The sequence below is a fragment of the Lynx canadensis genome, chromosome A1 (assembly GCF_007474595.2).
Source record: "Lynx canadensis isolate LIC74 chromosome A1, mLynCan4.pri.v2, whole genome shotgun sequence".
In the NCBI taxonomy this organism is placed as follows: Eukaryota; Metazoa; Chordata; class Mammalia; order Carnivora; family Felidae; genus Lynx; species Lynx canadensis.
In genome coordinates, this window is record NC_044303.2 from 29,399,511 (window position 1) to 29,422,836 (window position 23,326).

A 23,326-nucleotide genomic window follows, 5' to 3' on the forward strand; every position below is an offset into this window, starting at 1 on the left:
AGGGAGAAAAAATCCCCAGCAGGCTCTGTGCTGTTAGTGCAGAGCCCGATGTGAGGCTTGATCCCACAAACCATGAGATCACAATGCAAGCTGAAATCAAGAGTTAAATGCTCAACCAGCTGAGCCACCCAGGTGCCCCAGTTGTAATATGTTTATATAATGGTAGTGTTCTCCACTCTCAAACAGGTTAATGTGCACGCAAATGTAGTGATTCTATTAGAACAGGGTTTCTCAAAGGGGGGCACTGTTGACATTTGGGGCTGTATAAATCTTTGTTTTGGGAAGGTTGCCCTTTATGCATCCCTAACCCCCACCCTGGGTGTGATGACCAACAATATCCATAAACATTGCCAAATTCCACTGGGAGGCAGAATCACCTCTGGTTGAGAACACTGCATTGGAAGAAAAAAACATGGATTTCAAGACTTTTTTTTTTTTTTTAAGTTTACATATTTATTTTTGAGAGAGAAAGCATGAATCAGGGAGGGCAGAGAGAGGAGAGAGTGAGAATCCCAAGCAGGCTCTGTACCGCCAGTGTGGAGCCCTATGCAGGGCTTGAACTTATGAACAATGAGATCATGACCCGAGCTGAAGTCAGATCTTTACCGACTGAGCCACCCAGGTGCCCCAAGACTCTTCTTAATTGTAGCTTATAGTGTGTATGTATGTTGTTTTTGAAGGGTGGCTTTTAAGTAGAAAAATAAATGTTTCCAAGTTCTTGAAATTTAACCTTGAATAATTTAAGGAAATGATCTCAAGGGTTCTATTAATTCTTATAAAAGTTTATGACTTGAGGAAATTGCATTTTTTTAATGTTTTGTATATTTTTCATTGAATAATAAATTTTGTTTGGTGTTTTCTTCCAGATTGAAATTAAAATGAAAAAGACAGAAGCTGTGAGATGGGAAAAACTAGAGGGGCAAGGAAATGTGCCTACTCCAAAACAGTTTGTAGCAGGTTTGTTTTCTGGCCTTGATGAGCTTTAAATTCATATTGTGTTATATAGTTGAAGTTAAATAGTAATGGACTTTCTTTCTGCCTACATTATTTATGTTCCCAAGGTAAAATACGATGAGTGTAAGAAGATTGCTCTGTAATGAATACAAACTAGCTTTTCATGTGAAGGTTCTAACTTCTTAAACTCAATACAAATGAATGGGGACAAAAACCCTGAGGGAGTTGGGATTTATTGTTTACCAAGTTAATGTAGGATATCATTTGGGGGTTGTTTTTGTGTGTTGCCCTTTCCTATTACTTCTTTTTGGGTTGCAAGTGAATTAGTGGTTTATTCTCCTGAAATAGTCTCTCTTCTTCCCTTTCCCTTTTATTTCTTTTCTTTCTCTTTCTTCTTATAGAATAATATAGAATATATTGTCAACTCTAATTTCCTGGAATTTCAGGGCTTGACAGTGTAAAGTATCTAACCCATTTCACTATATTGCTCTTTTAGTACAAGTGCTCATAAATAGGTCATGAAGACAGAAAAGCCCAGGAGAAGAGTAGAAAACTAGGGTCGATTGTTTTTAACCCTTTAAGGGACAGGCTACTTTATATTGGGTCAATTTTTTTTTCTTTCTATTTTTAAAAAATTTTTTAAATGTAATTTAATTTTTTAAATTTACATCCAAGTTAGTTAGCATATAGTGCAACAATGATTTACCCATTTACCCCATCCCCCTTCCCACAACCCCTCCAGTAACCCTCTGTTTGTTCTCCATATTTAAGAGTCTTTTGTGTTTTGTCCCCCTCCCTGTTTATATTATTTTTGCTTCCCTTCCCTTGTGTTCATCTGTTCTGTGTCTTAAAGTCCTCATATGAGCGAAGTCATATATTTATCTCTGACTAATTTTGCTTAGCGTAATACCCTCTATTTCCATCCATGTAGTTGCAAATGGCAAGATTTCATTCTTTTTGATTGCTGAGTAATACTCCATTATATATATTACATTGGGTCAGTTTTAAGTATATGCAGTAGGCGGGTATTTTTCTAATGGAATATTTAATATGCTAGACACTCCTAGAACTACAGTCTAAGAGTGTATTTTACAGCATTAGCCTCATTAATGGGAGGAGAAAAATTTCTTTTTGATTAATGTTCCAGTTTGATGACCAAAATGAGCTAACATTGTGTTTCAGCCACTTTTAGATTTTTCACTGCTTTCTTCTGTGATAGAAAACACATTTCCTTGTGGCACCTTTTAGAAAACCCTGAGTTAGCCAATAGATCATTTATTTTATTTTAGTTTTATTTTGAAAGTTGCAGAAATACTAAGAGTTTTCATGTGCCCTTCACCTGGCTTCCCTGCATGAGAGCATCATAACTAGTCTATAGTGTAATTAGCAAAACCAGGAAATTGACACCAACAGATAGTTTTTATATTGAACTATTTGAAGTTGGTATTTAAGCTCTTAAACTTCTGCTTTCACACTTAATTTGAAAGACATAGGAAAGATGCTATGTAGTTCTTTTGGGGCTGACTCTCTGGGATTTGGGGGCTGAGGTTTATATATATAGTTCAAGTATTTTTTTTAAAGAAACACTTTAAATGTCGTATATCACTGAATTCTAACAACAGCCCTCTGAATTAGGCAGCCCTGTTTTATAGGCTCAGAGAAGAAGCAGTTTGCTTAAGATCACCTGGCAATTTTCATTGTCAAGGACTAAACCCTGGTCTTCAGGATCTGGGTCTGGTTCTTACATAAACTCTGTATGTGATACTGGTTGTTCCTGCATCTTCTAACAGTGGCAAATCTGCTGACATGAGTATCTTTGCAATTGTTTGATATTATAATGAATGAGCAAGGAAGTTAGGTTACCATCCCTCAGTAGTTTATCTTTCATCTACAGGTGTTAAAATTTTTCTGAGATTAAATCTAAAGATTTTTAGTGTTACAGTTGCAGAGTTTTTCTAAACACAGTGCCTTGGATATTTCAGATGTTATTCCTCCTGTCCTGGTATATTTTTGTAAGGAATTAATATGCTTGTCAAATTCCTGTGTCCTGCAAGCTGGAGACTGGAGATAAGGGCAAGTTGCTTAACACGTTTGAGCCAGTTTTCTTGTGTGTAAAGTGGAAGTTAGAATCTGTGTTTTCATTCTCTGGGGAGTCAGCATTAGGATTAATTAAACCCATGTTTTTTTAGGCTCTTAATTTAGTGTAACCTGCATTGTTTTGTTTGTTTTCTTTGGCTACTAGTGAAAATGTACATAGATCAAGAGGGGATTAATGGTAGAGGAAGAGTAGATTGGAAAACCATATGCTTAACCTAAATAAAACTGTGTGAGGTATTATGGTTTGGTTTAGTTTTGCTAGGAGATAGATAGGGAGAAAGTTGGTTTATAGGCGAAGAGAAAGGATGGAACAACAAAATGAACAGTTAGTGGTTTCTCATTTCTGAACTATTTTGAGGAACAGGAGATAGAGAGGCAGTAGAGGAAGGGGGACATTCAGTGTGTCCTAATATATTTATAATAAATAATAAATATATATATATGTTTTTTAACGTTTATTTTTGAGAGAGCGCATGAGCGAGGGAGGGGCAGAGCCAGGGAGGGACACAGAATCTGAAGCAGGCTCCAGGCTCTAAGCTGTCAGCACAGAGCCTGACCTAGGGCTCGAACTCACAAGCTGTGAGATCATGTCGGACCCTTAACCAACTGCGCCACCCAGACACCCCTATATAGTTTTTTTTAGTGTGTTGTAATATATTAATAGAGAAACTTTGAATTGGGTGTTTTTTAAAGCTTTGTAGCTACACTTTCCAGTATAGTCACCACTGTACGTACTGAGCATTTGAAATGACTAGTCTGGATTGAGTTGTGCTGGAAGTATAAAATACAGATTTTGAAGATCTTATGAAAGGAAAATTACAACATATCTTAATATATTTATATTGATTTTGTGTTGAGGTTGATACAGTTTTGAATATATTAGGTTAAATATTAAAATGCATTTCATCTGATTTCTTTTTAGTAATGTGGCTACTAGAAATTTTTAAATTATGTATGTGGCTCACATTTGTGCCTGCATTGTATTTCCATTGGAGAGTAAACAGCACTGCTCTTATAGCTACTATGTAGATTAGTTTTTAATTATTTGTGTGTGGGGGGGGGTGGTTTGGGGGGGCTCTTGATTCCATTAGTCTTTAGGGTAGTCTTGGCAGTGCCCTGAGCCCCTGGGCTAGTCAGTAGCCTGTCTGGCTGCAAGCAGCTTCCATTAACTTCAACGTGCCCTACAGATACTAATGTTTTCTATGTGTGCGTTAGTGGACATTGAGCTCTGGATTATTGCCTGGTGTATTTTTCATCATTCAAGAAGAATTATTATTTCCTATCGAAGTAATCAAATATTTTAACGTGGGGAGAGGATGGAGTCTTAACTCACTGTCTAATTGTATGGATAATTACTTATATTTTCAGTTTATACTTAACTCTGAAAGATACAGGAGTACCTCAGAAAAACTAAGCCACATTTTTTATTTAAAGTTTATTTGTTTTGAGAGAGCACATGAGCAGGTGAAGGGCAGAGAGAGAGAGAGAGAGAGAGAGACAGAATCCCAAACAGGCTCTGCATGATCAGTGTGCGGATCCTGACACAGGGCTCAAACTCATGAAACCATGAAATTATGATTTCAGCCAAAATCAAGAGTCAGATGCTTAACCAACTGAGCCATCCAAGCACCCCAAGGAAAAGCCACATTTTTAACATTTATTAAAATGTTATTTATAAGAGAAATTTCTTAAGCATCATTTTAAAAAACACTATTTAGGGGGATGGGAAGGAGGGGAAAGTGGGTCATGGGCATTGAGGAGGGCACCTGTTGGGATGAGCACTGGGTGAAACCAATTTGACAATAAATTTCATAATAAAAAAATAAATACAAACACTTATTATTTATTATATTTTACTATTTGTACTATTTTTGCAACTTTTCTATAAATATAAAAGTTCCAGTACACTTCTCACCCAGTCCCCCCCATTATTAACACAAAGAGTCTGTTTTTAATCTAATCTTGGATAATGTACCAAAAATGTACACTTTATTTTGCTCAAAAAAAATTCCCAGATTTTACATTATACTAACTGATTCAGTTTTGATAAGTGTAAGTCTGATTGTTGATGTATATATCAGAAAGATATTTATTAGAGGGGTGCCTGGGTGGTTTAGTTAAGTGTCTTGATTCTTGATTTCAGCTCAGATCATGATCTCACATTTTGTGAGATAGAGCCCGCGTCAGGCTTGATGCTGACAGCGTGACAGCGTGACAATCCTGCTTGGGATTCTGTCTCTCTTGCTCTCTGTGCCCCTCCCCAGGCCTCTCATAAATAAATAGATAGATAAATAAAACACTGTCTCTCCCCCCCCCTCAAAATTCATAAACTTTATCCAAAAAGACATTTGTTATAAATATGAAATTCAGTGAACTATAAACTGTTACAATGTTCTTTATACCACGGTCACAAAGTTTACATATTTTTGACATAGTCATCACGTGTTGATTAATCAGTTCTATCTTTTTTACTCCATAGATGTAAAGAACTTATATCCATCATCATCTCATTATACAAGAAATTGGGATAAATTGGTCGGTGAGATCAAAGAAGAAGAAAAAAATGAGAAGTTGGAGGGAGATGCAGCTTTAAACAAATTATTTCAGCAGATCTATTCAGATGGTTCTGATGAAGTGAAACGTGCCATGAACAAATCATTTGTAAGAACATACGCTTGAAAAAAGCATACTTTAGTAGTAAATTTCAGAAAATTTAAAAGAAATTAGGCAATTTTGAACAAAATTGCGTGTACTGTGGTTTTGAATAGGCTTCATCTGAACATTTCTTCCCGCTCTAAACTTAGACTAATTATTGAGGAAGTTGGAAACTTGTGGGGTAGTTGAGAAGTAAGTGGTTTATTCCAAATAAATATGTTTTAGTCATTAAGTTAGAACTTGGAAAGCTTAAGAAATACTCTAATTATGGTAGTTGGATTTATCACGGTAGCTGAAGGCACTTCCATTAGAACCATGTATAGCTTCAATGTCAGAGATGAAGAACATAGAGGGGAAACTTCCAGAACAATGTTTGGCAAGTAGAAGGTGCATGTTAATTATTCATTGGTTTGTTAATAATTTTGTCTATTGAATAAGAAAATTTAGGCCTTTGCCAGACAACAGATACCATCTAATTAGGCCTCAAGTTTTGGATTTTTAATGACAAGTCCTCACTGTAGAACTGTATTGATTATTTTGCTTGAAGATGTAATCCTTTGACTTTTACCAGTAGCTTTGGAAATGTCACTCTTCTTTCAAGGGATATTCAAATCAGCATTTAGTTAATGTCTTAGAAACTCAGATATTCCACATAAGTTACTATGTCATAACTTGTCATGATTCAACTTTTCGCTGTTGACTTAAAAAGGTTTTCTTTTAATTAAATTTCTTACTTTGAGATAATTGTGGATTCATATGCAGTTATAAGAAATAATATAGAGAGGTCCCTTGTATCCTTTACGTAGTTACCCCTAGTGGAATCTCCTTGTAAAACTACAGTACAGTATCACAACCATGTTATTGATAGTTAGGACAGAGAACATTTCCACTGCCATAGGATTCCTTTGTTCGTGTCATTTTATAGCCATACCCACTTCCTTCCACCCCTTCCCCTCTTTAAACTGTACCACTACTAATTTGGCAAGTCTTTGGGAGATACATAGTTTGCAAATATTTTCTCTCAGCCTGTAGTTTGTCTTCTTATTTTCTTGATGGTCTTTTGCAGAGCTAAAGTATTTAATTTCGATGAAATCCAGTTTATCAGTTTTTTCTTTTATGGATCATGCTTTTAGTATCAAGTGTAAGAACTCTTTGCCTGGTTCTAGATCTGAAAGATTTCTGCTGTGTTTTTCCTTTCAATAAAACTTTTATACTTTCACTTATTACATTGAAGTCCATGATCTATTTTGAGGTAATTTTTATATAAAGCAGAGATGTAGGTTGAGGTTTTGGGGGGGGGGGGTTGTTTTTGACCTATGTGTGTTCAGTTGCTCTAGACTGTTTGTTGAAAAAGCTGTCTTTCTTCCCTTGAACTGTTTTTGTGTTGCTCGAAAATCAGTTGAGCATATTTGTCTCAGTTTATTTCTGGATTATTTCATTGATCTGCATGTCTATCCCTCTGTTAATACTAGTCTTGATTATTTTAGCTATGTAACTTTTGAAACCAGGAAGTCATTCCTTCTACTTTATTCTTCATTTTCAAAATTGTTTTAGATATTCTAGTTCCTTTGTGTTTCCACATAAGCTTTAGAATGTTTTGTCTGTAGGTACCAAAAAATCCTGTTGAACAGTATATAAATTTGGAGAGATTGACATTTTTACTGTGTTGAATTTTCCAGTCCAATCTTTGATTTCTTCATCAGCATTGTGCAATTTTCAGCACATCCTGTACATGTTTTGCAAGATATACCTAAATATTTAATTCTTGTTTTGAGTGATTGTAAATGGTATTGTAGATTTAACTTTGGTGTCCATGTGCTAGTATTTAGAAATACAGGTTTGTTTGTTTGTTTGGTTTTTTTTTTTTTGGTTTATCTTATATTCTGACCTTGTTGAACTCACTTATTCTGGGAGATTTTTTGGTAAATTGCTTGCAATTTTCTAGGTAGACAGTCGTATTTTCAAATAGGGACTTTTTTTTCCCCTCCTGATATTTGTGGCTTTTCTCTCCTTTTCTCTCCATATTCAGTGGCTAGAATTTGCGGCACTGTGTTGAGTAAGAGTGGTGAGAGTGGATATTTATGCTTTGTTCCCCAGCTTAAGGGAAAACCATTCATTCCTTCACCATTAAGTAGGTTAGCAGTAGGTTTTTTGTAGATGCTATATCAGGTTAAAAGTTCTCTATTCCTTGTGTGAGATTTTTATCGTGAGTGGCTGTTGACTTTTTGGAAGGTAGCAGTTAGGCTCACCACTATACCACCAACACTGCACAGCTGTTGGCTGTTGGCTTTTTGAATTTGAATGCTTTTTTTTCTGCAGTGATCAATATGATTATGTAATTTTTCTTCTTTAACCTGTTAACAATGGTGATTTTGTATGATTAATGTGACTGATTTCAACTAGAACCAGCCTTGCATCCTTTGGATAAGCCTCACCTGGTCATAGTGTGTAATTCCTTTTATGTGTTGTTCAATTCTATTTTCAGATACCTTGTTAAGGATTTTTGTATCTGTATCATGAGGGATATTGGTCTGTAGTATTCTTTTTTTATACTGCCTTTGTCTGGCTTTGGTATCAGTGTAATACCAACTTCATAAATGAATTAGAAAGTGCTCTATCCTCTTTGGTGTTTTAGAAGAGATTGTGTAGAATTGGTGTTAATTTTTTCTTTAGTGAAACCATGTAGGCCTACGCATTTCTTCTTTTGGTGTGATTTTAAATTACAAATTTAATAGTTAATAGGACTGTTCAGATTATCTATTTCATATTGAGTGTCTTGTGGCAGTTTGTGTTTTTGAGCATTTATTCTGTTTTATCTAAGCTGTAGTGATATGTGCGGAGTCTTTAGTGATACTCCATTTCATTCCTGTGATGGGAATTTGTCTTTTTTTCCCCCCAGTCTTGATGTAGAGGTTTGTCATGTTAGTGAATTTTTTTCAAAGAATCAACTCTTTGTTTACTTCATTTTTTTTCAACTTTTTATTATAAATTTCATTCATTTCTGCTATTTTCTCCTATCTGCTTGCTTTGGGTTTATTTTGCTATTTTTTTTAGGTTGTTCAAATGTGAGTTTAGATTATTGATTTGATACTGTGTTTTCTTTTGTGTGTGTTTATGCTGTAAACTTCCTTCTTAGGGTTTTAGCTCTCTCACAAATTCTAATGTTATATTTTCATTCAGTTTTATATGTATTTTGATTTCATTTGAGACATCATCACATGGGTTGTTTAGAAGTATGTTGTTCAGTTTCCAAGTGTTTGGAGATTTCCATGTTATCATATTATTACTGGTTTCTAATTTTATTCCATCGTGGTTTGAGACCATGTACTTTATGATTTACATTCTTTGTTTTATTGCCCAGCGTTCAGTCTATTTCAAGTGTATGTTTGAAAAGAAGGTATATTTTGTTGTTGGGAGGAGTGTTGTAGAAGTATCAATTTTATCTTTTTATTTTTATTTTTTGTATTTTTTAATTTTATTTTTTAAAACTTACATCCAAATTAGTTAGCATATAGTGCAACAACGATTTCAGGAGTAGATTCCTTAGTGCCCCTTACCCATTTAGCCCATCCCCTCTCCCACAACCCCTCCAGTAACCCTCAGTTTGTTCGCCATATTTATGAGTCACTTATGTTTGGTCCCCCTCCCTGTTTTTATATTAGTTTTGTTTCCCTTCCCTTATGTTCATCTGTTTTGTCTCTTAAAGTCCTCATATGAGTGAAGTCATGATTTTTGTGTTTCTCTGACTAATTTCACTTTGTATAATACCCTCCAGTTCCATCCACGTAGCTGCAAATGGCAAGATTTCATTCTTTTTGATTGCCGAGTAATACTCCATTGTATGTATATACCACATCTTCTTTATCCATTCATCCATCAGTGGACATTTGGGCTCTTTCCATACTTTGGCTAGTGTTGATAGTGCTGCTATAAACATGGGGGTGCATGTGTCCCTTTGAAACAGCACACCTGTATCCTGTGGAGAAATGCCTAGTAGTGCAATTGCTGGATCATAGGGTAGTTCTATTTTTAGTTTTTAGTTTTTTTTTAACGTTTATTTATTTTTGAGACAGAGAGAGACAGAGCATGAACGGGGGAGGGTCAGAGAGAGGGGGACACAGAATCTGAAACAGGCTCCAGGCTCTGAGCTGTCAGCACAGAGCTCGACGTGGGGCTCGAACTCACGGACCGCGAGAACATGACCTGAGCCGAAGTTGGCCGCTTAACCGACTGAGCCACCCAAGCGCCCCACTATTTTTAGTTTTTTGAGGAACTTCCATATTGTTTTCCAGAGTGGCTGCACCAGCTTGTATTGCCACCAACAGTGCAAAAAAGATCCTCTTTCTCCACATCCTTGCCAACATCTGTTGTTGCCTGAGTTGTTAATGTTAGCCATTCTGACAGGTGTGAGGTGGTATCTCATTGTGGTTTTGATTTGTATTTCCCTGGTGATGAGTGATGGTGAGCATTTTTTCATGTGTCGGTTGGCCATCTGGATGTCTTCTTTGGAGAAGTGTCTATTCATGTCTTTTGTCCATTTCTTCACTGGATTATTTGTTTTTTTGGGTGTTGAGTTTGATAAGTTCTTTATAGATTTTGTATATTAACCCTTTATCTGGCATGTCATTTGCAAGTATCTTCTCCCATTCTGTCGGTTGCCTTTTAGTTTTGCTGGTTGTTTCCTTTGCTGTGCAGAAAGAAGCTTTTTATTTTGATGAGGTCCCAGTAGTTCATTTTTGCTTTTGTTTCCCTTGCCTCTGGAGATGTGTTGAGTAAGAAATTGCTGTGGCCAAGGTCAAAGAGGTTTTTGCCTGCTTTCTCCTCGAGGATTTTGATGGCTTCCTGTCTTACGTTGAGGTCTTTCATCCATTTTGAGTTTATTTTTGTGTATGGTGTAAGAAAGTGGTCCAGGTTCATTCTTCTGCATGTCGCTGTCCAGTTTTCCCAGCACCACTTGGTGAAGAGACTGTCTTTATTCCACTGGATATTCTTTCCTGCTTTGTCAAAGATGAGTTGGCCATACGTTTGTGGGTCCGTGTCTGGGTTCTGTATTCTGTTCCATTGGTCTGAGTGTCTGTTCTTGCGCCAGTACCATACTGTCTTGATGATTACAGCTTTCTAATACATCTTAAAGTCCAGGATTGTGATGCCTCCAGCTTTGGTTTTCTTTTTCAAGATCGCTTTGGCTATTCGGGGTCTTTTCTGGTTCCATACATGTTTTAGGATTGTTTGTTCTAGCTCTGTGAAGAATGCTGGTGTTACTTTGATAGGGATTGCATTGAATATGTAGATTGCTTTGGGGAGTATCGACATTTTAACAATATTTTTCATTTCCAGGAGCATGGAATCTTTTTCCATTTTTTTGTGTTTTCTTCAGTTTCTTTCATAAGCTTTCTATAGTTTTCAGTATATAGATTTTTCACCTCTTTGGTTAGATTTATTCCTAGGTATTTTATGGTTTTTGGTGCAACTGTAAATGGGATCAATTCCTTGATTTCTCTTTCTGTTGCTTTATTGTTGGTATATAGGAATGCAACCAATTTCTGTGCGTTGATTTTATTTCCTGAAACTTTGCTGAATTCATGGATCAATTCTAGCAGTTTTTTGGATCTTTTAATTTTTGGTTTATCTTGATATTCTTGTGAAATCTGTATCCTTGCTGATTTTGTCTTATTGTACTGTCAATTTTTGCTTCACATATTTTGCAGCTCTGTTTGGTGCATATGCATTTAGGATTGCTGTATCTTCATGGTGGATTGGCCTTTTTTAACATATGTATATGTCATTCTTTAGCTCTGGTAATTTTCTTTGCTCTGATATTAATATAGTCAGTTCTTCTGTTTTTTGATTGTTTGCATGATGTATCTTGTTCTGTTCTTTTATTTCCAACCTATCTATATATCATGTTTAAATTGATTGATTCCTACTATTTTAAAGGGAATTTCTTGGAGACAGCAAATGGTTGGGTTATGTTTTTTAATCTCTTCTGTCAGTCACTGTCTTTTAATTGATGTATTTAGATCATTTACATTTAATTTTTTATATGTTAGGAGTTTAAGTGTACCATTTTATTTTTGTTCTGTATTTTGATTTTGTTTTTCCTATCTTCCTGTGAGTACTTTTGATTATTTTTTAATTTCATTCTGATTTATGTATATTTTTTGGTATGTCTTATTTGTATAGCATTTTTAGTGGTAGCTCTGGATATTACAGTAGCCATATTATACATAGCTTATCATAGTTTACTGGTGTCATTTTTCTTGTCAGTTTGAGTGAAGTATAGAAACCAGACCTCCCTCTATGTTCTTTACCCTTTCTCATTTATAATTTTCACAAATATTTCCTCTACGTACATTTAGAACCACATCATACAGTGTTATATTTTCACTTAATCATCAAATGTAGTTTAGAAAGCTCAAGAGAAAAAACAAATTCTATTATATTTACCTATATTGTTACCTTTTTTCATTTGTAATGTTTTAAGATTCTGTCATTTGTTCTTTCTTACTTTAGAGAACTTTCTTTAATCATTCTTTTAGATCTGCTCATGACAGATTTTCTGTCAGCAAGGATTTCTTTGGGTTTATGCTGATTGGGGTTTGTTGAATCTGTAGGTTTAGGTGTCTTGACAAATTTGGGAAATTTTCGGCCATTATTTTGTTGAGTAATTTTTCAGTTCTGCCTCCTTTGTCTCCTTCCTGGAACCTGATGATATAAATGTTAAATACTTTGTTACAATTTTCGCACATCCCTGGGACTATCTTCATTTTATCTCTTTTCTCTCTTTGTTGTGCAGATTAAGTGATCTGTATTGTCCTGGTTTCAAGATCACTGATTCTTTTCTCTATCCCTTCTATTCTTTAGCCTATCTGTTCTTTAGCCTATCTGCTTACCTTTTTATTTCAATTATAGTTTTAATTCTAAAACTTTCCGTTTGACTGTTTTTTGTGTCTTTTTTTCTTTGCTGAGTTTTTCTATTTATTTTTTTTCAAGTAACTTCATAATTCTCAGTTAAAACATTTTTACTATGACTACTTTAAAATCTTTATCAGATAATTTTAACATTTCTGTCATCTCAACATTAGCATCTATTGATTGCCTTTAAAAAAAAAAAGTATGAAAGTTTCCTGGTTCTTGGTGTTTTTTTTTTACCAACAACAAGTGATTTTCATTTGAAACCTGGACATTTTCATGTTCTGCTGTGCTACTGGATCTTATTTCACCCCTCCATCTCAGTTGGCTTTCTTGCCCACCCGCTCTGGCAGAGGAAGGGAGGGCATCCCTTCATTATTGCTAGATGGAAGTAGAAATCCAGATACCCTAATCAGCCTCCTTATACATCTCAGGCATCCCCTTGTTACTGTTGGCAATGGGATAGATATTATATCTATGTGATTTTCACTGGCACCACAGGTGGCAGAGGAGGTGGGTTCATGGTAGCCCAGCATGGATGGAAGTCTAGGCTTCCCACTCAGCCTTTGCTGGCCTTGGGTGGGAATGGAACCATAGTTTTTATCTGTGGTGTTTAGCTGCAGTGGAGTGATTATAGTCTAAAACTTTTCTGTCTTCCTAAGTGGTCTTTTTGTCTAATTTTTTTTGCTAGAGAAATCAGGTTTTTGTTGGAGCTTTATTTGTGCCTCTTAGTGTTTCCAGCTTCTTCAGCAGCAACTGTAACACATGAGACAAAAAAGAAAACCCAGAGACTCACCACCATATTATGTTGTTCCCTGGCTCCCAAGGTCCCTAGCTGATTTGTTTACTTCCCTTCATCTTTTAGAGTTTTCTTATGTCTGTTTACATATGTATAATGTCAGAGATTTTTAATAGTACTTTATAGGAAGAGTTGGCTAAAGTACATCTACCCTGTGTCCCCAGGAAGAGAAGTCAGTTTCAATATTGACTTTTTTAAGAGTGTGCTGGACAGAATAGTGTGTAAAATTTCAAAGATTATAGAATCTGCATCCATTTTCATACAGAGGCTTTGCTAGTAGTAATTGAACCATCTACACCCATAAAACAAGCCACCCTTTGTCAGCATTGACCTAGAACATACCACGTGCTATGGGAAAACAAACAAAATAGACTCTGATCTCCCAGTCTAATTGGGACAAAAAGACCATGTATAAAATACTCAGAGGGAAATGCTAAATTGGGGAAACAGATGTCTTGAGTAAATATCAAATTTCAAATTAAATCTTTCTGTAGTCTTTTTAGGAGTAGTTTGTTTCTTTTTAAAGTTTGTATTTAACGGGGCGCCTGGATGGCTCAGTCAGTTAAGTGTCCGACTTCGGCTCAGGTCATGATCTCGTGGTTCACGAGTTTAAGCCCCGCGTTGGGCTCTGTGCTGACAGCTTGGAGCCTGGAGCCTGCTTCCGATTCTGTGTCTCCCTCTCTCTCTGACCCTCCCCCCATTCATGCTCTGTCTCTGTCTCAAAAAAAAATAAAATAAAGTTTGTATTTATTTATTTTTTTTAAGTTTTTATTTAAATTTCAGTTACCATACATGCAATATTAGTTTCAGGTTTACAAAATAGAGATTCAGCACTTCTGTTTAACACCTGGTACTCATCACAAGTGCCTTCCTTAATCCTTACCACCTGTTTAACACATGCCCCCACCCACCTCCCTCTGGTAACCGTTAGTTTGTTCTCTATAGTTAAGGGGCTGTTTTCTTGGTTTGCCTCTCTCTTTTTTTTCTTCTTCTCCCCTTTGCTCTTTGGTTTGTTTCTTAAATTTCACATAATGAGTGAAATCACGTGGTATTTGTCTCTGACTTATTTCAGTTAGCATATTACTCTCTAGCTCCATCGTGTCATTGTTAATGGCAAGATTTCATTCTTTTTTTATGGCTTAGTAATACTCCATTGTATATATACCACTACTTTCTCTTTTTTTTTTTTTTCCTCAGATGTAGGGTTGGGTTAGGGTTTATGGCAGGGTGAGAGTATGTTCCTTATATCCTGAAGTTTAGAGAACTCTCCAGAGGGTTTGATTTAGGGTTAGAGTTAGGTTTAGGGTTTGGGTTTTAGGGTTAGGTTTAGGGGTTAGGATTGGGATTTAGGGTGTTAGTGGGTTTGTGTTAATGAGAGAAGATGTTACTTGAACAACAGTTTATACACAGTGTAGTTTAGTGAGATAAGCACAGGGCTCTTCCCATATGCTGCTAACATATGTTTACAAGCACTTACATCTTAATGAAAGAAGGCATTACTTGAAATACGCATTATACACCATGTAGTTTGATTCAAGTATAGGTCTGTTCCCACATGCAGACCATTTACAAACATACCATTTACAAACATAGGTATCAGTATTTTATTTGAAGCCTACCATGTTCTCAATGATTGTGCTTAGATCTAGTATATAAGTGTTGGTAAGATAGTTTTCTTGCTTTGTAGGAGCTCTCAGCTTTAGTTGGAACCAAGGGTGGGAAGCAGGTATAAAAGAAATCAGATCCTTAAAATTCTAACAGTAGTGGGATGTGTATTATATTAATGGTAACTATTTTCATGCAGAGTACAAATCCTACAAGGGTAGAGTCCTGATTAGGGTCAAATGAGGCCACAGAGAAATGGTGATAGGTCATGTTTAGAGGGTAACTAAAGAATAGAAAGAAAACTGGGATGGAGAATATCCCATGCAAAGGAACCCATGTAAGAGAGCTTGACAGAGAGTGTGGGGCATGGGGTTATATCAAGGTTCCAGTGTAATTGTATAACTTTATACATTTGCTAGCAACACAACTGGTTTTGTAAAAATGTTTAGATTTTAATAATTCACGTTTTTTGCTATGATCCAAGTACATGAATTTTTATTCCATTGAGATAACAAATGTCTAGAAGTTTTTTAAAATGTATTTATGAATATGCTAGGGTTGTTAGTAGGAGGTATATTCTGTAGATGGTAAATCGATTACCGGTTCTCTACTGAGATACTGATATTAAGTACCTGTGTGTGATTTGAAAAAAATTCCATGTTCCCTGGTATATATTGTCACAGAGCTTTAAGAAGGGTCTCTTAAAGTTCTGTTCAGCTACTATCGAAAGAGTTTACTTTGCCTGGTCTCTACTATCTTTAATGAAAGAGATTAAGAATTTTCTTTGGGAGCCAATTGTATTTTCATCAGAAGGTAGATTTTCCACATTACGCCTCAGTGCTGATTAGCAGAAGGAAATAAGACAGTGTGTATGAACATGATGGCTTCTACCTTACTCTAGAGTTTCCTTCTTAGGTTGTAGAGAACATGGTTAACTTTTCTGAAAAGCATAAGATTAAATCAAAATGATATCTTGTGTTTATATTGAGACAAACATAGCTTATATTTGGAACTCTATGCTTGGAACATTTTTAGAAAAATACTATTTTGATTATATGGTCCAGAGATTAATCTATTTTTATTTCTTATTGCAGATGGAGTCTGGTGGTACAGTTTTGAGTACCAACTGGTCTGATGTAGGTAAAAGGAAAGTTGAAATCAATCCTCCTGATGATATGGAATGGAAAAAGTACTAAATAAATTAATTTGCTATCACTGTATTGCATATATTCACCTAATGCCCATTGTGTATTAATATTGCATTCTTGAATTTTGAACACAGTATCTTTTTGAAAGGTTTTACCTCTTTACCTCTTTGTGCTTTAGAAATTATTTTCCTTCAAGTGTTCTAAGAGTCTAATGAAGAATGAAGATCCTATTTTATCACTTTTGTCCTTAAGGATTTCAGACATGCTGAAATGGAATGAAGTATCATTTGCTACTAGATAGAGTAGTTCTACCTAGTTATGCAAGGTGGAGAAATCATTAATGAATATCTTGGGTTATTGCCTTATTTTTGATGAAGTATTACGTTAATATTTATTAGACTTGGCAATTTTGGGTGAGCATAGATTTTTTTCAAGTGTTACATTGTTTGCTTTTAAAAACTGCTTTTGGATGGAGTTGTAAATACAATTTTTCTATGAAGTTGTTTGGTTTATTTACCTTTTTCTTAAGTTTTTTTAATGAGAACTTTGAGAAATTATCACAGGGAATTCCTGTTTGGTTATATGCGAAATATTTGTAATTACACTGAGATTTTGGTCCTTACTTTCCAAATTCCCGTCTAAAACATAGACACCTGAGTTTAACATGCTGCAAATTTATCTGTGTTGAAGGATAATCTGTGAAATTGGGCCAAATAGTGATTTAGGAAAGCCCAACTTACCTTCTTGCTGTTTTTTTTTTTTTTCCTGCCACATCAGGAGTCCTGAAATAACTGGTAGTTTGGTTTGGTTTGGGGTTTTGTTTTTTTTGTTTTTGTGTATTTTTTTCTTTATTAGTCCTTCTCATGTCCCCATGGTTACTTTGGTTTCTGTGGTTTAGGGTAGCTGCTGAGAGAGTAAATTAACAGGTATACATTTAGTATGTACTCTGTTTCTAGAGTAAATAGATACCATGAGAATACAAAAGGTAAAGACATGATCATTAACTTCAAAGAGCTTATAATCTAGCACAGAGAAAATTATTGATGAAAGAATTACGGAACTCCTTATAAATAGTTTTGAGACAGAAAAATAGTGTTTTATGATTAAAATACTTTGCAGTCTAAGCTGTTACAGAGTATAGGCCATTGGTGACATGTAGGTCTGACTTTGCTTTCTGACCATAATTGTTAACTATAATGCCATAGAGGTTGGTGTCTCTCAGGTCTCACAATGTGGCACAAGGCATTACTGGGCCCTCGTAGCTGAGGATAGGGTGAACAGGAGGCAAATCAACCATTGGTTCAACTTTCAGAAGAGTGGGAATTCAGTCCCTTCCATCTAATTGTTTGACCTGAAATGTAGCGGGATTCATGAGGACGGTGGTGGCGTGATAAACCAGCCTTGCCCAAACCTTACACAAGCTCATGTAAGCACCTGGGAATTTTTACTTGTCCTCCCGCCCACTTACAGCTACAGACTACTTTTTTTGTTCTTCAATATTGAAGGAAAGGTAAAATTAAGTTCTTGCGTGAATTTATAACATTTTCATCTTGAGGAAACTTGATAGTAGTTTTAGTATTCTGTATGTCAGAGTTTCTCAGTATACCATTAGTCCTAAGGGGTATGGAGGCTTTGCTACAGATGTCGTAAGTTGGCCATACAGCACTACACCAGAGACAAGAGTCCTAGCTCCAGCAAATCTCTGTCAAGTCGCTTTATAATCTTCAATAGGTTTAGCCTGTCTTTGTCTTCATTATTTGTAAATAATCTTTAGCGTCTTAGAGTTAAAGGTCCATGATTCTAAATAAGAAACATTTTTGCCACTAAAGGGCAACTTTTTTCTTTCTTAGCAAGGACACTGTTGTAATAGAGGCTGTTTTAAATAGAATTCTAGTACTAGTTTTGCTTGTACTTTAAAAAGGTATACTGACTGTATCTAAAGTACGCTTGTCTATTGACTAGATTTGCTTAATGTTTGGGATTCAAGATTTTGCTGAGCCAAATGGAGTTCCTAATATACATGACTATATTATAAAATGGATCTGGTTCAAACAAGTACACTAGATTTATGGGTAAAGAAGGGACTTTTGAGAAGTGGATTAGACTGCTGCATAAGGTACCACTCTGGAGTACTGTTTCTCTTTCACCATTCTAGATAATGAGAATTTATAAGCCTCCAGGAAGTTAAAAAACAACAGCAACCCTCCATTTCAATTAAAAATCTCTTTATCCTTATCCTATATATTCTCAGCTATTAATTGGTCTTGCTTTCTTTCTAGATTTCCATTTTCAGTTCTTAAATTTGGTTAGTTTTCTGGTTAACTTTTTGTTCAGAAGATACATTTTTTTTTTCTCTTAGTATTTCTTATTTTCTTTTCTAAGGATTAGTCCTGGAATACATTTTTTTCTTAACCTTAGATTCTTCATCTGTTCTCCTGATTTTATAATCATTTGCACCTTGATGACTTCCCAGAATTCTCACATTATCCTCAAAGAATTTTAGGGGCGCCTGGGTGGCGCAGTCGGTTAAGCGTCCGACTTCAGCCAGGTCACGATCTCACGGTCCGTGAGTTCGAGCCCCGCGTCAGGCTCTGGGCTGATGGCTCGGAGCCTGGAGCCTGTTTCCGATTCTGTGTCTCCCTCTCTCTCTGCCCCTCCCCCGTTCGTGCTCTGTCTCTCTCTGTCCCAAAAATAAATAAAAAAACGTTGAAAAAAAAAAAAAAAGAATTTTGAATGGGATAATCTACTCCTTTGAACTCTTCTATCAAGTAATCTCTTTAGATGGCTGTACCACAGTTTAAACATCAGAGTCAATTTTGATAATTTTCTGTGTCCTAACTCCTTCAGATTTGGTTGCCAGCTATAACAAAGTTCAGTCTTCAACATGGTAATTGCAGGCCACTTTAAAAAATAATTGGTTTTCTTTTTCTTTATATGGAAATGGAGAGAAAGGATGGTTTGCATTGATAACTACATTTTTCAACGTTTTTTTTTTTTTTTTTTTTTAATTTTTGGGACAGAGAGAGACAGAGCACGAACGGGGGAGGGGCAGAGAGAGAGGGAGACACAGAATCGGAAACAGGCTCCAGGCTCCAAGCCATCAGCCCAGAGCCTGATGCGGGGCTCGAACTCACAGACCGCGAGATCGTGACCTGGCTGAAGTCGGACGCTTAACCGACTGCGCCACCCAGGTGCCCCTATAACTACATTTTTAAAAACATACTCATCTCTTAGATTTATGGTATTCACTAACTTCAGAATATTGAATGATACTGTTTTCCTGAGGCGAACTATGTAGAACAAGGGAGAAAATTGGACTGTCTTATAAAAATGTATCTATAAGTTCTATAAATTTCAAATATTTAAAATGAGGATATGTTACTATGTTAACGTGAATACGTAGAAATTTTAATTTAGTTCAATAACCTAAATATTGTTTGACTATCCTTACCCATTTTACTTTCCTTTTCTCCTTCCCCAGTTATCTACATATCAGATTAGGTCATTGATCTCTGAGATATATCACTGATTCAGAGCAGTATTGCCTATTTACCATCTGATCTGCCTAATGCAGATCTACTAATTGTATTGGTATCTTCCTTGTCCAGATTAGTGTGCATCTCTCTGACTTGTAGCTATTACTGACATTTCCAAAAATAATTCAGAAAATTTCTGGATGGCTGAGTGGTTTGTTAGGAGAGCTACTTTTCATTGTAACCAGTTCTAAAGAAGTTTACCTTTAGCCATTCATACCTGCTCTTACATAGTCTCATAAGAATATGGATTTCAGTTATCTGTTGCTCAGAGGAACCAAGGAGAGAAGATAGTAAGAGCTTAAAAGGACAAAATAATGGTGTCTGTGCCAGAAAGAGTTATAAGTAGTTGTATGTAGGAGATCATCAGCATTGATCTGGTTCCTTTGTCTGCAACTATGCATATTCTAGAATTTGTGGATTCATTTTACACCAAGAGATGTGATCTTGGAAATGTCTGGGAACTTGTGGGCAAATTGGAAATACTGATTTACGCACAACTGTTACTGTTTGGACCATCCTTGTAAATTGTTTCTGAAATTAACTCTTAGCCTCTCTTCCTGCCTCTGCCTACCTACTTCCTGCCCCCCAAATCAGCTAAAATCCTATATATGTTGCCAATCCATTAGGGCAGTAACAGTGGTAGCTATTCTGTACATTTTGTGGTACACAAATGTGGCCACACAAATGTGGCCAGGTGTCACTGTTACATATACACTACCTCATTTATAACAGCCTTGTGAAGTAGTGATAACATCTTACTATATCTCAGAAAAATGAAGTCAAAGTTAAGTTCCTTGCCCAAATTTACTCCACTGATAAGTGACAGAGCAGGGATTTGAACCTAGGCCTGTGAGACTCCACTGCCATGCTGTAACTGCCTCTTCAGGTTTATGAGTTGGGTGTGCAGTGAGTGATTTTTATTAATCACCTGTCTGACAAGCAGAAAATGTGCAAGTTGTTGAACTGTTTGATTTACTTGTATGTGGGCTGGGAAAGCATATTCTTAAAAAGGTCAGAATATTAACAGTTTCTTAAGTAGGAAAGCCTATTGGGAATACAGATCTCTTCTTAATAGAAGGTATTGTAAGCAGGTTGTCTTGATTTGTGTTGAAGGTGCTGTGTTGTTTTTTTTTAAATCCAGGCGATTACAGACAAATGAGATACACTTAACAACTATTACAAGTATAGGAAGACTGGCACCTCATGCTGATCACTTCTTGGGATAATAATGATATGCACCTTGTAGGCTGTTAGGAGTTAAAGGAGTTTATTTTAATCCAGAGGGCTCTAAAAACTAAATTTGTGTGTGAACTTACAATATGTAGTTCTATTTTGATGTAGAAATATTAATGTGTTTAATTACAGAATGCTAGCACAAATCCTGCTGATGTTAAAAAATAAATGCTGTATCTGTATTGTATTCTAAAACCCAAAATTCTGAATTGAGAAACACATCTGACTCCAAGGGTTTTGAAAGAATTATGTACCTGTATATATAAAGTGCAAAGCGCAGTGCTTAATATTCTAGATAATGTCAGATTATTTTATACGCGTTTAGGCTGAGAGGCTTAAATCCTATAGAAAGCCTTTTTGTTACAAGTTCAGTCCTGTAAAATTCAAGATTCTGTCTGAGGAAAGTATCAGTTAATTGAAAATTGTTAGTATAATTTTTAAACGATACTTTCGAAGCATAAGAGTTCATAGAAAGAGTCTTTAATTTGAATGGGTAGTTATTTTAATTAAGCAGAGCTTAAATATGTAGACATATTGCCAGCAGTATTTTTAAAAGACTTGTAGAATGTTAAGGGACTTCTTTTCAGAAGTTTTGTAGTTTTAATTCCATTTTAATTTAAATGTCAAAACGGAGTAAAACTGTTAGGATTTATAAAAACAAGTTGCAAAATCACGCCACTTATAAACTATGAATTCTGTCCCATTATTTCCATGAGTGTAGAGAAGCTGACGTTTTTACAGGAGTTCATCAATCCTATTTTCTCACCAAAGAATGGGGAATGTCAGCCTTAAAAATAAGAGTTATTTTACCACCAAAATGAGTTAATTTGGGAATAGCAGAAGAAATGCAATTTGAAACATGAAAACTATGGCAAACCATAGGCAACTCTAGGAATGAAGGAGAGGGGCTTGCTTTTATAGAGGAAAGGAAGAGGTTGGGAGGGAAAGTTTGAAGGGAAGTTTGGAGGAGGAGAATTCAGGCTTGTGGTTACTTCTCATTGGCTGAGATGTGGCAGTTTCTCATTGGATGACCAGGACTCAGGTTTTCTGCATTTAGTGATTTTGTTCCTCAGTACCAGGAAGGACCTTTTTTGGTTGTCACGTCTCACAGTGGAGAGAAAGTACCCAGGTTGGAAACCGTTTAGGCCACATTTGAGTAAAAAGGAAGGGTAGGAGGGGGAATTCGGGCATTTCCCACTTAAAGTCTATATCTTGTAAGTGTTGTAAGGGTGGGGAGATCAGCTCAAAATGTTGAGCTAACATTACCCTGTTGGGCATATTGTTTTTTACAAAGGGTTCGTGGCCATGGGTACAAAGCTTAATAACAGTTCTACAAAGCAAAATTAAAAGTAATAATGACAAGTCCAGTTCAATGATTCTAAACCAGGAGGCCAGACCTGAAGGTAACCAGCTGAAGTGATCAAAGGACCATGGATTGTTAGGTGAAATGTGCTAATTTCCTAATTTTGTGCAGTTGAATTTCTGCTTTCCCAGAGGAATTTATCCATGTGCAACAGGAAGTGTTGGCAGTCACACAGATACCCCTTGTTCATTAAGTATACAATCAAGGGCTATACGATTAGCTAGAACTGCTCTAGCCAGTGAGTCAAGTCATTGTTGGTACGCTGCTTGTTGCCTTGGCTACAAAGTTGGCTAGCTTTCTGATCATGCAGTCATTAGCACTTATTCTGGCCTAAGAGAGAAAGGCTATCTCTATGGAAGCAAACCGGGAGTCCTATTTGCCTCAAGGAAGTTCCTGTTCAAGGTGACTGTGGAGGCTTAATGGGCTGGACTTCGTAGGAGGATTCTCATTGTTATGACGACAGAACAGTAATTACAGTAAGAGCACACTGCCCTTTCATTGTCCAGCTGTTAAGATGAGAAGTTACCTAAGCATAGGGGCAATTTGCCAAAACCACCACATGTGAAGGAGTAGCTGGAATGTGTATATATATGATTTCCTCATAAGTAGTAGTAGTTATGGACCCATTGGTCCATATAGAGGTGTTTGCATCATTCAGCCAAGACTCAAATGCTGTATTCTATTTTGAAAGACCACCCAGATACATGGGTTTGACAGCAAATCTGCAATGGTCTGATTTATGGTGACTGCTGTGCAGTATCTTTCAAATCTGTATTTGATGGATCACATTCTCCCATCCTAGGGTTGGATTAAATTGAGGCAGGGATTGGTAGTATGTGGATTTAGTATTTCAATTTTGTAAAAAGGACCTGTGGAACAATTCAGGCATACAATTGCATCTGGGATTCCAACAGAATTACTTACATGGTAAACTAAGGGGTCATGGACAGATAGTGGTTTCTGATAACAAATCCAGTAATTGGAGCAGCTTACCCTTTTTGCAAGATATTGGGAAATGATGACA

The 23,326-nt window shown here is 36.2% G+C and overlaps 1 protein-coding gene across 1 annotated transcript in view; it reads left to right on the top strand.

Annotated features, from left to right (window-relative positions):
* Positions 1–16,299, top strand: part of SUGT1 (SGT1 homolog, MIS12 kinetochore complex assembly cochaperone) — a 43,949-nt gene extending 27,650 nt beyond the window's left edge. Inside the window, exons 11-13 of the mRNA XM_030311833.1 lie at positions 867–957; positions 5,531–5,712; positions 16,117–16,299. Of these exons, the coding sequence (XP_030167693.1) occupies positions 867–957; positions 5,531–5,712; positions 16,117–16,218 (375 nt within the window). The 3' untranslated portion in view covers positions 16,219–16,299. The remainder of the gene's footprint in view (positions 1–866; positions 958–5,530; positions 5,713–16,116) is intronic.
* The last annotated feature ends 7,027 nt before the right edge of the window (positions 16,300–23,326 follow it).